This window comes from Cyanistes caeruleus, chromosome 2 (genome assembly GCF_971803275.1).
Source record: "Cyanistes caeruleus chromosome 2, bCyaCae1.hap1.1, whole genome shotgun sequence".
Lineage (NCBI taxonomy): Eukaryota > Metazoa > Chordata > Aves > Passeriformes > Paridae > Cyanistes > Cyanistes caeruleus.
This window is the reverse complement of record NC_141702.1, coordinates 98892906-98912565: the sequence shown is the minus strand read 5'-3', so window position 1 is coordinate 98912565 and position 19660 is coordinate 98892906. Positions and strand designations below refer to the sequence as shown.

The 19660-nt window shown below is 42.3% G+C and overlaps 1 protein-coding gene across 6 annotated transcripts in view; it reads right to left on the bottom strand.

Annotated features, from left to right (window-relative positions):
• The window catches only part of PROX1 (prospero homeobox 1), a 45840-nt gene that overhangs the window by 4039 nt on the left and 22141 nt on the right, over positions 1-19660 (bottom strand). For all 6 annotated transcript variants that reach the window (XM_086878646.1, XM_086878650.1, XM_086878648.1 and 3 more), the window contains one exon: positions 19545-19660. This exon is cut by the window's right edge and continues 79 nt beyond it. In XM_086878646.1, coding sequence (XP_086734772.1) covers positions 19545-19660 — 116 coding nt within the window. The remainder of the gene's footprint in view (positions 1-19544) is intronic.

The following is a 19660-nucleotide window of genomic DNA, read 5'->3' as shown; positions in this document are numbered from 1 at the left end:
GTAATTCAGCCAACACTTTTCCTTTCTAGAAAGAGTATCTGCAGTTTTTTTCTATTGTTTGGGTTTGGTTTTTTTTTTTTTATAAAAGAGAACACTAGTGAAGTCCAGAGCCTGAAAATAAATATTTAAATGCATGGGTAGTTATATTTTTCAGTGGGCAATTAATCAGTCAGCCATGCTAATTTTGTGTCTGGGGGTGGCATTTCCCTGACCCTAAGTGATGGCGACCTATTCAGCGCATCTTTACACCTAACTGACTGAACATCTCTGAAGTAGGAACATCTGCATAAAATGCTTCAGTGACAAATAAACTCTATCTACATTGCTTTTAATAGAACCAACAATCCCTAGTATGAACTCAGGGCATTTTCTTAGCATCAGGTGGCAGCAGTCAATCAAAGAATCACACTGTGCATTCACCAGGAGGAAAGACAATGAGGTCTGGTTGGGGGAGTCTAGGTGGGTCTCAGGCTGAGGCCTCCACATCAGCCCAATTTAGAAAGAAATCACACTTTGCAGCATGCTTTGTCAATGTAACTTCACTGCCAAGGGAAAAAGTCACAGGCCAGACTTGGGGCCAGTGTAAATCAGCAGGGCTCTGCCAGCCTCAGTACAGTTACACTAATTTACACCTGGTACACATCAGTCCTGTACTTTCTAACACAGTCCAACAACCTCCATGGTGCCCCTTTCTTAAGCCTTAGCCATGTTAGCACGTCCCTTTTGTCTATGAAAACTGGGAGGGAATTAAAGCTCTCATCTGCTCTTGTCCATTTGTGCTGTTTTAACTACTGGCATTTTCCTTGGCTTGAACAACAAACCTGAACTATTCACTCTTGGGTTTGCATGTGCAACTATCATGCCGAAGCATTTGGCTTTGCACTGTGGGGGAGTGCTTTGTTAAAAATACTCAGCACACACTACTTCTATGGGAGCAAAAGTATAGTTCCAATGGCTCAAAAGTTGCAGTCAAGTCAGACCTAACTAACTCTTCTCTCACACAGAAGCACACACAGTTGAAGAAAGCTTTATAAATACTTGTTGAACTTTTTTCAAGGAAAGTGTTACCCAAAAGGAACTGGGGATTGAGAAGGTGAGGGCAGATCCTCAGCAGGACTAAGTCAGCATTGCCTGAGGAAAATCAGTGAAGCAACTCTGATTTTAAGCCAATAGAGAATTAAGCTTCTCTTTCTGATGAACCTTAAAAATCATTGTCGTGAAGGAGGGCACACTAAAAGTAGCTGTGTGTGTCTTAAATTGGTGGTCAATCAGTGACCCTGCACTGTTTTTCTCATTATTAGGTTGTCTTGTATCTTCTATTTTTATTAGTTAATTTTTTTTTTTGAGTTGTGCGGCAAAGACTTTTTCTCCCTTTCCTCCTGTTCCTCTCATCTCCTCCCCTTCCCGAGCCCTCCTCCTCTTCCCAGTTGCTTTACCTTCAAGGATGATTTGTTTTATTAAACTGACTGTCCCCAGCCTCTGCAGTACATAATAAAAGCCTGACATAGCAGCCTGCCTGCCTTCTGTGTCCTGCAGATACTCATCATAAGTGTCAGGACATACCAAGGTTAGCGGTCACTGGAAGTGCGCTCGCTGGCTCAAGCCTTGCCAAACATGCTTGGCAGCTGAATGAATGTCACAGAGAATAGAAGGGGAATTACAAAGGTTAGAAAGAAGACAGTCTCTCCCTCTCTCTCTCTTTTTCTTTTCCTGAAGATATATAAGCTGATTTTTCACACTTCTGAAATAAACATCAGCTCATTCACAGTTCTTTTCCAGCTCTTAAATCTCTCCCATTGTCGAGCAAACCTTTAATTTCTACACAAGCATTATTTCTTCATTAGCAAAATAAGATGCTTAAATTCTCTCTTAATAGAAAAGGGGAAAACAACCAAAACCAAATGACAGAACAAATCACCAATCTGCTCCAAGATTTATATGTGTATTTCATGTTGTTAATCCTATTAAGGGTGGGCTTCTCTACAGTTAATCTTTTAAACTTTCAAAAATTCTTGCTCAAGTGGTAAATCTAGATGATAGGAAAAGCAATACAGATGTAAAGATCACGGAATTGTGAAAGTCAAGTTAAAACCGATATTCCAGAGAATTGTGTTTTGTTTTTTTACTATAAAAGGGCAATAAAATGCTGACTGTAAGAAGACAATGTCAAGGAGAAAAGGGTATTGGTATTTTGGATACTCTTGACTGCTCGCCTTGGAGAGAGAGTTATTCTTGTCACAAACCCTTTTGTCTGCATCTGCTGACTGCTTGCCTGTAGCCAGCAGCATACTTTAACTGTTTTGTCACCTCCTAACATCACATGCATCAGCTGTTGTGCTTTTGTTACGGGTATTGTAGAGCTAATCCACTGTGGCTGTTCTACTGTGCAGTAAATAAAACAGAAACTGCTTCTCAGACAATTCTGCATGAATATTTCAGATGGCTTTTACAACTCTGATTCACAAAATAAAATACACCCCCCCTCAAACTAGACTCAGATGCCTCAAAGCTAATTGCATGCAATGACCTCAGGCATCAGAAACAACTGTTTTAGTTGGATAAATGAATAACAGACATTTCTAAAGTTATTCTTTAAAAATAATAAATGTACTTCTTTCCTTCCAATTTTACCTGCACATAATTTTTTTTTCTTTACAAGATTTCAGATTTTTGTCAGCAGCAATTTTGAAATATTTTGTCCCAACAAAATGCTTAAAACATCTTTGAAATATTTTCTTGAATAAGTGCAAGTCTGAGAAACTAGTTTATTTTTACTTGAGTATCAAGTATTTTTTTAACCATAGAAATAATTTTACAATTTTCCCAAACTTCTCCCTCCAACTTTCCCAGAACAGGGAATAAAATATTTACTCAGAAGTTCATTTTCTGCTGCTGATTGCTAAACTGTCCTAAGGCAGGATGGCTTTGAGCATGTTCACAGGGGCAATGGTAGCAAGCCCCAGCATGAGGTCTGGAGCAGAAAAGATACCCTAGGAAAGGAGACAAACAGGTGAAGTACTTTACCGAGCATTCATTCACCCTTGTGCACACATGATTCCTCTAAACAAACTCTCCTATCCCTGCTGTTTGTTAAGTAAATATTGATCAAGGAGAGACATATCTCCTGACAGCAGTAGCACAAGCTGGGGGCTTGTACTGCAGACAGAGTGGACTTAAATGGATAAACTCACATGCTTTAGGAAGGCCACACAGAGATTACTAGATAAAGAGGCAAGAAGTCAGAGCTGGCTTTCCTTTCCCCTCTGCAGGGAGTTGGGACTTGGTTACACAGAACTTCCACGATAGAAAGAAAAGTCATCTGCTCCCAGACAGTCTTACAAAGCAAGATGCCCACATCTTAGGTGCTCAAATGACTTATATGTGTCTCTCTTGACAGCTGGCACATTAATATTGCATGCAATAACTGGGGAGTTTAAGGCCCTCTCCTTAAGCACATGTGGGAGGCTACCAAGGGTCAGCTTCTCAGCAGCGTAAATTTTCACCACCCCACTGGTTTCAACAGAGAGTTTACGTTGCCTATGGATGGTCCACCTCTGGTTGTGCTGGGCTGGGGGACACATTATCCTCAGGAGCACATTTTTCCTACTCATATTCCAAGTGAGCTGTTCCCTCTAATGCCTGTGGGATAAAATACATACCCTTACAGTGCCCAGTTTAGGCCCATATGCAAAGAGTGAAGATTTATTGGAACGATGTGTGCAGAAAGAGGTAGAAAAATTGCCAAGCCATTGGTGGCTGTGATTTCTTACAAACTTTCTGCAGTAAGTAACTGCAACCTCATCTTAGAAAACCACTAGGTTTGGGTGGACATAAGTAATGCAAATGCCTCTTGAAGGAGATTTGAAAGCAGTCCTCAGAGACTGGATCAGAAGCCTCTAAGGCAGGAGCAAGGCGACCATAACGCCATTCACCTTGTCTGGGGGGACAAAGGGAAAGGATCACACAGTAATTTTCAGTCCGGGGTCCCATGCTTAGAAGTACCAAGACCAACGCAATCGTTCTAATATTGTAACAGCGTCAGACAACTGCTTGGCTGTAGCACACACATCTGAAGATCCTTCAGACAGGGACAGCTGGGCTAAGCTTGAAACCTTTTCTCATATGATGTCTAATCTGTGTTAAACTTCAGCTCCATTTCTACGATTAGGCTGGCCAGAGCGTACCTACAGACTTTGCCTGTGGTATTGTGCTGGAGTCTGATAGTGTGTTGTATTACTAATGTTCCAAGAGTAAACACACTTGTAGGAAACAGCTATAGTTCAAGGCTGCGCTTTAAAAAAATAAATGTTTCATCAGTCTTAGCAAAGGAACAAATGGCAGTAACACTCTGTATCATATTTTACAAAGCTTCAAAAGAACAATGTCCCGTTGAGTGAAATTCAGTAGCATTCTGTAAACATTAATTTAAGGAAATCAATAGGCTCTGTGAGCTAAAGCCATATTGCAAGATAAACTGGCTGGAGTGCTACTTTGTCAAACAGATTTTAGTTTTCTCGGCTAGATAAAGACGGTTTCAAAATGGGGTAACGTGTTGCAACCAAGGTTTGAAAACTATGTGGCCTTCAAACAGTCTGCTTGTTCCTACTACAAAGCTGGATAAACATACTTTAAAAATGATAAGATTGGACCAGGATTGATTTTACTTTCAAATTTTATATAAAGTAGAATTCTTGGTGCATGTGAGTTTGGATTTTTCTCATCCTAACTATGAGCAAAAATAAAGGAATGCAGCATAGACAGCTCAAGGTGTTTTTTTCAATTTTTCCAATTGCAGGACATTAAGGACTTTAGAAGTCTTTATTCATGTTGACCTGGCGGGCAACAAGTCACCTTGCCAAACAGGAAAGCCAAAATCTCTCATGGACTTTGGATCAGAGGTCTTCAGCTGGTGAAAGCTGCTCGCATTGCAGAGCACAAGGTCGTGGCGATGGGAGTAAACAGGTTGGAGGGGATGAGAGGGGCGAGGCCAGATCACTCTTCTTGCTGGATGATCTGGACAGTAGCTATACAGAAGAGCTCTGTAGGGAGCCCAAGGCTAAGGCATAAACAGCACCTATTAGACAGCTGCTGCAGAACCTCTCCAGGATGATGAGTCCAGTACTGGGAAGCAGTCTTACCATGGGTAACTCCAGATCAGACAGCTTTAGTGTGTGCGCACAGCGATCCACACCAACAGGTACGGCGACGGCAGAAGAGATTTGGGAGAAATACTTCTGCCAAGAAAACCTCATACAAAGCACAAACTAGATTGGCACAGGCACCCCTCACTCCCAAAGTCAGGGTAAGGTGAGCTTTGGGGGCAGAAAGAAACCTTCTTAAAGGAGATGATTGAGAAACTCCACTTGTGGCACGAACACATAACCCTGAGCCTCTTCTCACAGGAGAAAGATTTAAGCCTGCAGGCTTTGGAGGAAAGTTGGCACCTAAATGCACATTCTCGCACCCACAGTCTGTGTCCTGTAGGAAACATATCAAGGACAAACCCTTTTGCATCCCTCCCTAGCAGTAAGACATCTCACTGTCTCTGGACCCACTTCTCTGAGGGCTCAGAGGGACTGGTTTCGCTCAGACCAGCCCCTCCCTGGCGTGCACTCCACCAATCCAGAGTCCCTGCTGCTTTAAGAAGGAGCTTCCAGGCAACTCACCTATCCACCTGGTCCTCTGCAGAGCAGGGACTTGTGCAATCGGGAGCTGCAGGCACACATCTGGTGCCTTTTCCAGGCTAACGCTGCCCTGAGCAGCATTGCCCCACCGTCGGCTTTCCCCGGCTTGCAAGGGCAGCGTCTGCAACACCTCACTGGTGTCCTGGCTCCTGCCACACTCATACAGACTGTCCCCTCCCCTCACACATATTCCCTGCTCCCCGAGTGCAGTGAGCTGCTGTGTGGGACCATCTTAGCCCTGCGAGTTGGTGTGGCAGCATATCAAGCAGGAGGCTTTGGCTTCTACACAGGAATTGGAGGCAGGTTTTGGAGTAAGTTGCTACACTTTTTGGCGTGAGAGCCACAGCAGCATATGGCCCAATGTTCTCAGTTTAAGTCTGACACTTAACATTATTTAACAGTTTCTGTGTTAGGTGCTTTATAAGGTAAAGGAAATTAACAATTTTCAGCTAATTAGATCACTCAATTGGCTGAACATCCTGGACACCTCTTAGAAAAAAAACAGGCTGGCTCAGGCAATGGAAAGGCTAATGCCTCTTCCATTATCACTTATGAGGAGAGGGAAATAGTTGGAAAGGATGCTTTTATTTTAAAAACACAAATGAAAAATACCTCAACTATTGGATGCTCTAGTAAACACACTCTTCTCCCAACCAGAACCTTCCTAGAATGCAGGGTGTTGTTTTGCCCACCTCTACGTGTGTCCCAATTCCCCTGGCTACAGCAGTAGCTATGTGGTGCCACCATGATCTTCATTTTTTGCCTTCAAGTTTCCTCTCACAACTCCTGTTGTACAAATTTATTAATAAATAGAATTTTTGGAAAGAGGAAAAAAATGGACAAGAAACTGGGTTGCTGTTTAGGAAAGCCTGTTCTCCCACTGCGCCACACAAAGAGAAGGCCACTCTTTTGGGACAGCACTAATATCGGGAAGGGAAAAACATTTGTCCAAGTCTGGTTTAAAATAGAAAAATTAGGCCAACAACAGAGGTTGCTTATTGCATTTGCTGTTGCAGTGTAGTTTCTTTTACTCTTTTAAAAAAGCTGGAAAATTATTTGAGGATGTATTTTAAAAATGTTTGTTTAAAATAAAGCTGAGATTCCCCTATCCCATGAGGAGAGTTTGGGGCACTAGTAATCTACTACTGGCTTATTGTTATCTCCTCCGCCAAGCTCACAAAGAGGAGAGAGAATGGGCATGGCTCTTACAAGGAAAAAAACCTGACAGTGGGGCTGCTGAGATGCCTGATAATATCGGGGAAGTGAAAGTGGTAGTGCAGTGAAAATGGATACTGCATGATACATTAGATTTAATCACTTGCATTTCAATTAAGCTTTTCCACAAATAAAGACTGGGAAGTACTCGGCAGGCTCCCCGCGCGGCTGGAGCACCGAGCGCCGCTGGTGGCTGAGCACAAACAGCGCTGCTGCAGCTCTCTCGTACCCCTGCTGCCTCCCGGGGTGCTCCCTGGTGGGACCCCTCTTCCCATCTCCCCGTCCTGCCCCACGCACAGCCCTGTGGGATCCCTGTCCCAGAACTGCTGCACCCACGGCGCAGGGGATGAGCCACTCCATCACGGAAACAGAGCTACCCTGGCATGCAAACACCACGGCTTTAACGCGATGGTTTCCAAACACAAAACTCGGTAAGACTCGGGAGTAGAGCGGGATAAGACAAAATAACAAGGACTTAACATTTCAAATTTGTTTACTTTTTACACCTTCAGATTCAGTTCTCCCCTTCTCCGTCCTCAAAATCATCAACAGAGTTTTACTGGGAAGATTATTAAATTTCCTCTTCTGCCATACTGATGAGTTAGAACTGCAAGAGATATAGAGGCTTCTAATGGAAACTCTGATTGCCCTTAACTTGCTGCATTGCCAGTGGCAGTGCCACAGAATGGAAAAATCACTAAGACTCCTACAGCTTATGCTAGATGGGCATTTATTGTGTGTTGGGAAATGTAAGAAAGAGCCACTGGAGGGGTTACTGTCACACCCCAGAAGCTGTCTCATACAAAAACTGAAGGAGAAATACAACTCTCATACACAAGAATAGTCTAACTTTAACTCAGTCCATTGTGGTGAAATGCAATCTGCTACAGGAGGCTGCCTACAATGCCAAGCAGCATATTATGTACCCTGCTGCCAAATTCTGACAGGTACCACATACAGGCGCCCACAAAAAACCTGTCCAGAAAAGTGAGTACAGGGATGACCACCCAATTCTGGCTCAGCAGAGAGGTTATTGCATATCCTCCTGGACACATCAGTCAGCTGGGAACCTGATGTGTTATTCAGAAGGACCAGAAGGCACAGCCTGGACTGAGATGAGCAGGTTATGTCTTGCACCAGCAGCAAGTCCTCTACTTTCGTAGTGTATTTCCAAGTGTGAAAGATCCAGGCATGCAGAAACTGCTGGTTAGACTGTGGATATAGAGGTAAAGTGGCTCACAGAACTTGTGATTTGCAAGGGGTGGTTTTTTTTTTAATGTTCAGTAGAATCTGGGTCCATAAGTGAACCACTAACGCTATAGTAGAAGTGATAATTAAAATGATTATGCATCTAGAATAAATCTTATATATATATATATATATACATATGTTGCAACAGTACAGTAACATCTATAATTGGTGTTGCTTGCTCTTGCATACTCTGCCCATCTCTCTGCATTGCAATCACCTTTGTCCTCTGTGTCTGGCCCTGAAAAGCTCCCACTGTGCCTTCCCCCTCCTCGGTTTGCATGGGCTGGGCTGGGGGAGTGAGGAGGGAGTTAGGGGAGAAGGATGGGAAGCAGGTGGTGTTTAATCAGTCTGGCAGGGAAGCAGGCTGTCACCAGGGTCCTTTTGGGGGTGTCATGAAGGTGGCAAGCATGCCCTCTGGCAGAGGGTACCTCCTTTCCTCTTTCCAGCAGCAGAGGGTATGGGCAGGGGAAGGAAATTTTGCATGGTTATGGGAGAGGCGTGTTGCAAATAAATCTGTTTCCACCAGCTTAGACTCCCACTGAACAATTCTGAACAATCTCCTCCCAGTGCAACCATGCTTTTATGAGCATCCAGAGCCCATCATGATGGGATAAACTGCTCCATCTATGCCATCCTGAGCCATGCCGTCCTGTAGCCTGGCTAGAGTGGGCTACAAGCACCCTGTTACAAGCTCCAGTGCAGGACCTGCTAGGGCCTGGTGAGGGTCACAAGCCTGTGAGGCCAGAAGACAAAGTCTTACATCCTAATGGACTGAGCTCCCTCTCATTTGACTCCCCTTTATCCCTTGCGGAAGGAAATGCTGCGACTGCAGACAGGGCTGGATTAGATAACCTCGAGGCTGGGCCTCATCTGATGGAGCCAGTCCTCTCTGCAATTGTAAGAGATAAGCTGCTCCAGCTCCTGCTCTCCCCACCCCGCCAAACACTGATATTTGGCACTTAGAGACCTTTCATTTGCAATGTTTATTTTCCCTTCTCTCCCCTAAAAACTTTCTGAAGCTGCAGGCTAACTGCTTTAAATGCATTTATACGTCTCTGCCACAGTTCAATCCATGGGACTGTGCCTAAGTCCCAACTGCAGCAGTCTGTCTGCTTAGCAACAGAGATCATGCCACCCTGGTTTGCCGCTCTCTACAAAGCCTCTCCACTAACTAGAGAAACAAGTTCAAGGCCACCTCTTTGAGCTCTCTGGACCACCTGGACAGGGCTTCTTCTGACAGCACATTTCCACCGGAGCCTTGAAACAGCCCCCCCACAGAGGGCACACAAAACGAGTCAGAGCCCGCCCGTGTACCTTCCCCCTCTGCAGATAAGAAAGCTGAACCTTGCCCCTTCCAGATCTAAAGGGAGAAATCATCTCCAAAACACTGATTACCTTCAGCCAACCCTTCTGGCTGTCCTTCTATCTGTCACCCACCCACACTTACCTATCAGGAGGATTCTCTCTGCACACAAAATTCAGCTATACTCCAGTGCTGCAGGCGATGGGCTATGTGTAAGCAAGGGATCCAGTGCTCCGAAGACTGCCTCCCGCTTGGATTGAATGGCATTTCTTCACTTTTGTGCTATTAATGTTACAACTGCTACAAACTGCGTCTCCTTCTGCTCCCAGGTTTGCTTTGTCTCACACAAGTGAAGGACACAGTGTCCTCATGGATGCTTGCAGTATCCTGCTGCCACTTCCTCACTGCCTCAATAGTTGCCCTTACAGATTTAGGTATGCTTGAAAACAGCGTCCCTATTGCACTCCTCACCAATGCTGCAAGGTCTGCCCGCTAGCAGACCTGCACTGCCAGTGCTCTCTCAGGCCAGGGATATCTGCTCTGAGAAAGGGCAGGACCCCAGAAAGCTGGCCCAGAAACCAGCACAGGTCACAGCGCTGCTAAACCTCTCCCACGGTTTCCAAAGTATTTTGACAGTTTGCTCATTGACATCATGAGAGCTCGACCCTCGTCCATTTTAAAACACATTGAATATATCAAGGAAACAGTGTTCTGCGTGAAGGTGACCTATTCAAAGTCCTATAGGATGGGCAATCCTATCTGTAAGACTTCTGTTAAAGTCAGTCACACAGCCCTGACCCTGCACTGTGAGACAGGATCGGCTGGGACCTCCTCTTTTGGCAAGCGTGCCTCACAAAAATAAAAACAACACCCCCCCACCTCCACCCGACATCCATGAACATGATGGCTCTGTGACTCCAAATACAGTGCTGCATTTAATGTTTAGTTTAAAAAAATTAAATGAAACTTTTTACCAATTAACATTTAAAATATATTCACACATTTGACTGTATAGTAACACAACAAAAGACAGCTCTTCAGCTGGCATATATTAATTAGCTGAAATGATTGCTGGAGCTGATTTACACCAGACACTAAGAATCCAGCCCAGAATTCAGTGCCATGAAGAAAAAGCATGGGTTGGGTGGGAAACAGAGGGAAAAATCTTACCAAACTAGTAAGATAAACTACTATTTCACATCTCTCTGGTATGACATTTATATAGAACAGCTTGGATAAAGTTTAGAAGATCAAACATTTTCCTCAATTTTCACAGTACAAAATGTTCTATGACCTTCTAATGTGACACATTAAAACAGGATACAAGAAATTTCAGCTGATCAGGTCTCATGAATACCCTCCACCTTCACTAGCCAGTGCTGCTGCTCCAAAAGTTCTGAGTGAGAAATTTAGCTATGTTGTCTGAGAGAAATGAAGAAAGTCCAGGAAAAACATGTGCAACTTGCATGTTACCCATTACCACAGCTAGGATTTGTAAAATGGTAAGAGTTATCATGGATTTATTTTCCCTTTTCTTTTTTTTTTTTAAAAAAAAAAACAAACAGGTTTTAAAATTGCCTAACGAATTCCTGCTAGATAAAGAATGAAAGAAAAATAATTTCACTTTGTAAGGGATAAGACTCTAAGCAAGTGAGGGATGACATGGGTTAAAATTCACCTTGCTTCTCACTCCTCATCCACGATGGGATTTTGGAGAACGACGGACATCTGGAAATCGATTTTACACAGAAAAATAGAAAACAGGGAAGAACTAGGAAGATGAATAAAGGCTCATCACAGACACAAAAGACCAGAGGAAAAAGAAGCTTGGATTTGGGTATTCTTGTCTGGCAAGGAGGCAGGCAGTAAGGCTAATGAAGCATTTGCGATATGGGACGTATGCCAGCGTAACAAAGAAGATGTGCATCAGCTCTGCAGATGTGCCAAAGCCCCCAGAGCAAAATAATGACATAATCACCATCAGTGTCACAGACCAGACTGTACACAAGGTGACATGGGAGAGAATAAATAAGGGTCTTTAGAGGCCTGTAGTGCACACACGGGAAGGAATAGCCATTCCTCACAACTGCCACAAGAGAGTGGCGAGATGTTGGGTATAATGTGTGCAGCTAGCAAAAGAAATCTTGAATTGTGCAAGGCTAACACACTATAAATTGGTGCTTTTCTCAATCTCCAGTTGACGTTTCAATTCCCAGTACCCCTTGTTGAATGCAAAATGAAATGGCACTAGGAGTCAGATGAGTTTGCCAAGTTTTGTTTTGTTTTTGTTGGTTCCTTTTCTTTTTCCTTTTTTTTCAGGGGGGGGTGAAGGGGAATTTTTTTTTTTTGTTTTGCTTGAGAAGAGGAGGGGGCAATAAAGATGAATACAGGTAAATAATTGTTAAAGAAATAAAATAAAAAAAGCAAATACCCCTAAAAAACCCCACAGCACATCATCACTACATGCACACACGCACACAGGAACAGAAACCCAACACCACTCAGCTGGAACAATCCTAGGATTCTCTCAAAGCAAAGTTAGAAACAAATGAGTATGTGATTTGATTTGGTTTTTTTTTTTTTTTTTTTTTTTTTTTGTTGTTTTTTTTGCAGGGAGAGCAGTGAGGATTTTGCCTTCTGGTTTACAACTATCCCTGAACTAAACCAGAAAAAAACCCACTGAAATATTTTTCTGTACTAAAAGACAAGACTACTATTTTATTGATCAGTAATAAAACAGGGTAATTTACTACTTAACATGTTATTTGTGGTGGGGAGTAAACTGAAAAGCTCTGAGTAGCCTTAAATCATTTCACAACAGCTCTTCCTGCATAAAAGCGAGCATTTGCCTCCATACAGCTGTGTGATTTTGTGGTATTTTTTTTTTTACAGAAATTTGTCAATTTTTAAAGGGAACTTCAGTTTGATGAACAATTCTGCTAGTAATCCACAGGCTGAAGTGGGCAAACTGTGAAAGAGCAGGAGACAGGCTGAAGGTGCCAACAGGACTCTTGCAGAAGGAACATTCAAGTACGTAATTGTTTGCAGGATCTGGACCTACAAGAGGAGCTCAGAAGAACAAAGCACTTGGCTCCACCAATGTCCCTTTTCATTGCTTCTAATGAAAGATTCATAAGAATAACTTTAATTTTTTATGATCTTTTTTTGCATTACTATATTAGCTGCATCTACTTTGTATGTAATTTCTTCTTAAATACAGAAAACCTGTTTCAAAATGCCAGACATAATAACTTAATCAGTACAATAATTGATCTTGATTGTTGTTCAGTCCTTCTTAACAGTCAGGAAGTGAGACGGAGCCCAGAAAATGTTTTATATGATTATTTCTTCCCATTGCAAAGTGATGTATTTGTGAAGAATGCAGGTGAAGGTCCATAGTGGAGGTTGCTTTTTGGTTTGGTTTGGTTTGGTATGGTTTGGGGTTTTTTTTTAATTTATTTTTTTTTGAGGAAAAAAAAATTTAACCCCCCCCTAATTTGCTAGTTAAACTGTTCAGTGGAAGAATGATTGTATTTGTCCTTTTTGGCTTCGCCCAATTAATTGGAGCAGTAACATAGCAATTGTTAATAAACAGCTCTAATTTGACTGTACTTCTTGCCTATCTACTAACCCCACCATATCTTTGTTTAGCATATCATCAGGGAAAACAAGGAAGCATGTATATAATTTTGTTCTGTTGTATATGAAGTTTAATAATTATGCCACAGTGGATTCTAAATTAATCACAGAAGGCACGACAATATTAATAATCTCTTTAGCAAACTCCAGTGTCTTTGCACTTTGATGTTAGGAGCAGAGACAGTACGAACTGTGGCAGTTTTTTAAATTCAGTGAGTGTTTGTTTCTTTTTCAGCTTATATCAATGTTTTCTTTTATGCTTTTTCTACTTTGCACCTTGTTTCCCTCTAAGAAAAATAAAACAAAACCACTAACCAAAACCACAGAACAACTCAACAAACAAGCCTATGCTTATTTGAGTGCGTTTGGATCAAAGCTGACAGATCGAATTTTTCATTTATTTAATGAAGTTTCATTGCAGCCATTCTTCATAAGTACAGCGGTGTTTTAATTTTTTTCCTTCCCTTGAATAGGAGAGAAGGGGTTCTGAGAAAGTTTTTAATTAGCTAAATAGGTCTGTGTAATCTAGATGAAATAAACACACCCGTTTGAAAGGGTTGTTAGAACTTTTCCAGCCATTTAATCCATAGATGGCTGAACACAATGATACCTTCCACAGAAAGCTACAGCCACCACCAGCAGCTGTTAGAAGAGAGCTTGCTCCCTGCTCCTATTGATAACCCTTTGTGGAATGAAGAAAAAGAGCTGAGGGAAGGAGAACTGAATGTCAGACAATAGACATCGCTACACACACTGTCTCTGAACTTTCCTCATCTCTGAAGGACAATTAATTATGAAGGCCTTTGGGGTAGGTCGAAGCAAGGGAAAACCTACTGCTGGCCCAGCACTCCAGCCGCTATCTCTGTGTTTGTTAAATGGTTGTGCCTGTTGGGGAACCAGAGTAGCAGCCACCAAAATAGCCAATAGATCATTTAGGAAAAAAGAGCAAAAGATTTTTTTTATGTGTGTCTGTCCTTGTATAATTCTATTCTCACTGTGAAATCATCCATACACAAAACACAAGGACAATTTTTTTTTTTTTTTTAGGAGAACCACAGGGTAGGTTACAGTCAGAAACGGCCTCTCAGTGGTGTGTTAAAAAGGATGGTCTTTTCACCAAATCATTTCACAGAGGCAAAACAGACAAACACAAAGAGTTGAGACTTTTTCTCCTACATTAAATAGAGTAACTGATAAGGTCAGACATATGATACCTAAAGACATGAATCTGTGAACTCTTGAAGTCAAAGGACTTCTCTGTGCAAAGGAACAATCTTTCAAAGGAAATAGATCATAGAACTCCACTGAATCCCCTTTAAACTTTATGAAGCAGGAGGAGAAAAAGCTCTAAGTAGGGAAGCTTGACAGAAGAGCCTTGAACTATTTTCTGAAGGAAAGATGAGACCCTCCCTAGGCTGCCACAAAACATCTTTTTTTTTCTAAAGGCTCTTCTGAACTTTGATATGTGCCAAGACACCGCTATTGAAAGCTGTATAATTATGTGCTATAGCCACTGTAGAAAATGCTTTGTTCACCACAACAAAGAACAATAAGCAAAGTAAAGTGACATTACACTGTATCTTTTTCTTTAAGAATGTTGAGAAAGGTCACGGTACGTTATAACTAATAAAGCTGTTGAGTAAGGAAGTTTAAAGTTGGGCTTGCTGTGCTTAAATGCAACCCAATGACAAAAAGGCAGAGGGAACTAAAATTGTAATGACATTAAAAAATAGATCATATATCAACATGCCAACTTCATTATACAAACACCTTGATTCCAAAGGACACAAACAGCAGACCTGGGTGTAGTGCTGCAATAGTATTCCTCTCGCAACTCTCCCCCTAATAGCTTCCAACTACGGTCTGCAGTTCAACTAACTGCAAAAACTGATTAATAAGCATTAATTGATACATGCAACGCACGGACCTTCTATTGAAAGCCATGGATTTTGTTACTTGATTAAAAACCAGGTTCATGTCCTGTGCAGTTCCAAGGAAAGCTCTGCTGTTTCACAAGGGAGCCTCTTCAAAATTAGAGGGGGGGAAAAAAAAAAAAAAGAAAAGGAAAAAGGCCAGAGGGCATCAATTAAGTTTCCTGAAACCAAGATTTTTAAGTGAAAAAGAAATACCATCTGGCCACCTATGTTTCAGTTTTCCTTCAGAGAACACAGGACAGTTACAATTGTTATTCTCAAAACTGCCAGAGCAGCTTTACTCCCCTTGTGCAGATCAGCAGACAGCAGCCTTCCGACTCTGTCTTTAAGAATGCTGAGAACGATGTTGAAACACTACAACAATAAAGCCCTTGAAGGAGCAAGTATACAGCTGAGGGAGAAATGTGAGGAGTGGAATACTGAAACAAACAACTGTCCCGTTGGGCTGTGCTCACTGCTGGTACCACCAGAAGCGTGGAGACTGCCACAGCAGGACAGTTTGCATGGAAAGAGCAACCTTCAGGATGCAAGTTAGCAGGTTACAGACTTGATTTTCACTTCTCTTGGGGGCACTTTGCACTGCTCCAGAGTATTAGGGTGGTTATAAACTGTACTTTACTGTGCCTATGTGCTGCAAAACCACTCAAAAGTGGCCTTAGTTTAAATGAGAATCAGGATGGAGGACTTTAATTCTCCCACCAATAAACACCAATTTAGTTCAAGATGAATCCTGCAGATGAAACTGGGGAAGAATACAAGTTCCTAAAATAAGCATATGAGTGGCCAGCATTTTTTATAATTTAGGATGTCTTTAATTTTTGGATGCAGTGCTGGGCACACTTCATTTTAAAGGAACGGACTGTTGAGGACCTCCTGACAAAGTGACTCTTATTGAGCATCCCAAAATGAAACTGACCTAAAATCATCATCACTTCTGAAAATGTTGGCAGCCTGCTTCCTCTCAAGGGCTTGTAGGCCGCTTACGTGACTGGGTTATTACTTAGATTTTATAGGTGGTGTTATTTGACTTGTTTTACATCATCCCATTGGTTTTTATGGGACTAACTGAGAGTGCCTTAAGTTAAACATCCTGCTAAGACCTAAGAGTACAACTGGTCTTAATTAGGTTTTTCCCACTAGTATGGTTTTCCCCTGCCAAAGGAAGGGCAAACTCCTTAGAAATGGTTTTCTCCCCCTTGGAAACGACATGTGCCGTAACTAGCGCTGTGAAACGAGGCAATCCTCGCGTCGAGCCCCACTGTACCAAAACTGCAGACAGTGTGTTTGTGCAAATAACGCAGCTTGGCAGGCACCTCACTATTGTGATCCGTCTCAATAACTACATCTGCAAAACCGGGCAAGTTCCCGTGAAGCAGCGGGCAGGCTGAGCTCAGGACGATGGCGCATGCGGGGCTTGCTTTGGTTCACCCACCCCACAGAGGAGAGGGGCAAGCGGGAGGAGCAGGCAGGGGGCACAGTGCGGAGCTGCTACCACAAAGACACCCTGACACTTCAGAACTAAGGCTGAGTCGTTAAATGCCCACTAGGAAAAGGAATGGGCACTGTGCAGAGAGGTGTTAATATGTGGAGAACGATGGTAACTGCTAATTTTGCCAGGGAAGGAGGATTGAGAAGGAGTGGGAGACAAAGAAAGGCTAAAATTCAGGTATTGTCCTCAGGACAGTTTATTTTGCTACCTAAATCTGAAAAAAAACCCTCTATCTATAATTTTAAACTCATGTTAAACTAATCTTTGTTTCAACACATGTTTTTCAACCATATTTCTATTTTAACTCAAAGCATGGTATCCCCCTGGTTTTCAATCATCCTGCCAGAGTCACCATTGAGAGCTTTGATGACCTCTGTTAGGCAGATTCTGAAAGAGAGTTACGAAATTATTTATTTTTATTTTTCTTTCTTTTTCCTTTAATACATAGCAACAATACCTGTCTTCAATTATTGCAGCTGGCACTCAAAAGCCTATGGCAACACCACAGATGATAAAGATATTAAGTGGCACAGCAAACTGTCCTCTCTTTCTGACCAACTTGAGCTGGGACACTGACATTTGTGGCTTCCATTTACCAGGACAGCCCACCTTCTTCCTCCCTGGAGGAATGGCCCTAGAATGGAGAAGCACCTTCATCTTCCATGAAAAAATCCCAAAATGTTTTTTTTTTTTTCCCTTTCAAAACTCAGTCCCTAATTGCTCTGTTCAGTTCAGCACATGTTTCTCCAGCTAACCCTACTGCAAGAGAGAAAAATGTGGAACTGGCTACACACATGTACACACAAAACACAGGCAAAGTTGCACTGCACAGGAGGAAGCCTTGGATCTGTCTCTGGCTCACAGCCACAAAGGTACAATGGCAAAGCTAAAAAACGACAGGACATGTGGTTTGTTTAACATCGTACTTGACTTTGCTACAAGCTGTCAGCAGCAATGCCCAGGGAAAGGAACACAGTATCACAAATTCTTGAACAAATCAATGGCGCAGCCTAAAATGGACCAAACACACATTCTGACTTTAGAATTTGTTTCCTAATAGTCGGTTTAGACCTGTATGCATGAAGTATATGCATGAATGTGACCCAAGAACAGATAAACGGAAGGGTTCAGGAATGATAGTGCAGGTGATTTAAGAGAAATAGCGTATCAGACTAATCAGAAGATCAGCAAAGCATCATTAAAGTATGAGAGGAAGGAACTTTGATGATGCTAAATATGGCAAATGCTCAGTTTGCTAAATCCTTTTGGATCCAATTTCAACATTACAGTACTTGTCATTTTTGCTTTCCAGCTTGTGGGGGAGGGGCTGGGTATTTATCAGGAAAAGTTACATTGTCTACATTAAACACCACACAGCTTAATGTTCTCATAACTGCTGGGTCCTCAGCAAAACCAAGACCTGAACTCTAGAAAATTCTCATTATAGTACATAACACAAGGAAGACACTAAATGAATGAATTTTCAATCACCATTTTTAATATCCCTTTCCCTCAATGATGGAGGAAAACAAACCAAGGGGCTCTTTTCCAACCCACTGCAGGACCCTTGGCTGAGGAGACTGCAATCACTATCAGTACTAAACATATGAGATTTATGTTCTCTTATCTACTTGAAAACACATATACACTCCCCACAATTCTTCACTGGAGTAATCCACTTACATTAACACTGGCACAAACACTTTGAAAATGAATAATAAGTGTCTGAAATCATCAAGAGTATGAGTTTTGAGTGCAAGGAAAATTTCAACCTATGTTCTACAAACAGCAAATGTTAGTAAGAAAAAACTTGAGGAAATCTAAGCACAAGGGAAAAGCTGGTCACACTTTTCTCCTGGCATATCTCCTTCTCTGTTCCTGTGTTTAGTGACTGTGGCTTGGCATCAGGGCAGACCTACATCCCAGGGGTGGGAGTCTCTTGTCTCGTGCCTGCTTGAGTTCCTAGCAGGACCAGAGCTCTTGAGAGTGCCTGGGGTGTCATGGCACACCAAAAACAGTCTAGATGTTGCATCATTCACCGTGACTGGCAAAACCTTTGAGGAACATTCTCTTCCCCCCTCTTGCTTCATTTGTCCCTTCCACACAAACATCCTTCCAGAAAACTCTGCCAGCCCAGAAGGTGGGGGGAGACAACCAAGAATGACAACAAAGTCTTTGCTTAGACTTTTTGCATTATCTGAACTTATGTGTTAAGAGAACAAGCCCTAAGCTAAAAATCCATCAGAAGGATTTTAGGCAGGAAATCACCCTCTCCATGCTGAAAAATGTCACTTTTGTTACAGGAGGGGGATCATTATGCAACTTGACCCTGAGTGAATGGTGCAGACCAAAAAAAAAAAAAAAAATCATAATTAGTACCACCATCACTTCCCACCCCACCAAGAGATGGGATTACTCAAGCCTCCCCCACATGCACACCCTGTTCAAATGCATCATTACATCTGACTACCTGAACAATGCAAACTGCCATCCTCAGCAGGGAGAAACACTCTCCCGTGGTATCGCCGAGGGTCAGCATGTTAATGATAACAATAGTCTGCTGAGCTACCAGGCTGGCCTGTAAACAGGAATCTTAATCAAAGCCACAGACCTGTTACAGCAGAAAACCAAGCATTTACTTCGAGTACTCATTTTATCCTGCAGCTGGACAAAGCAAATGCATTTTAATTCTGTAAATCAGGTGAAGAAAAGCAGAGATCACACAATTAGGGAGCTTTCCAAGAGCTGTGAGGTGACTTCTTTTACTACTGTCCCTCCTAAAGGGAACTTCAAAAAAGTTGAAACTAAGAAACTTGCTAAAAAAAAGTGAAAACTTTTATCTGTTGTCAGATCCTAGTGAGGCATAAGTCTCCAGCTACCAGGGCTAAAAAGATTAATTAGCATCATTCAAGGATGTGGAATGCCAAGATTCCACTGGTCATGGCCAGATCAAAAAGGTACATTATTTTAAAGGCAGCCTGGACCTCGGAGCAACTCACACACATAGAGAAACAAAGATCAGTGCCTACCTCAAAATCATTTGCTTTATTGTAGTGCATGTTCAGGGCCCTGTACAGCTCACAGTCTCTGGTTATAGACAGCTCCTCAGTGCTTGTGACCCCGTCGTTGATGGCTTGCCGTGCAT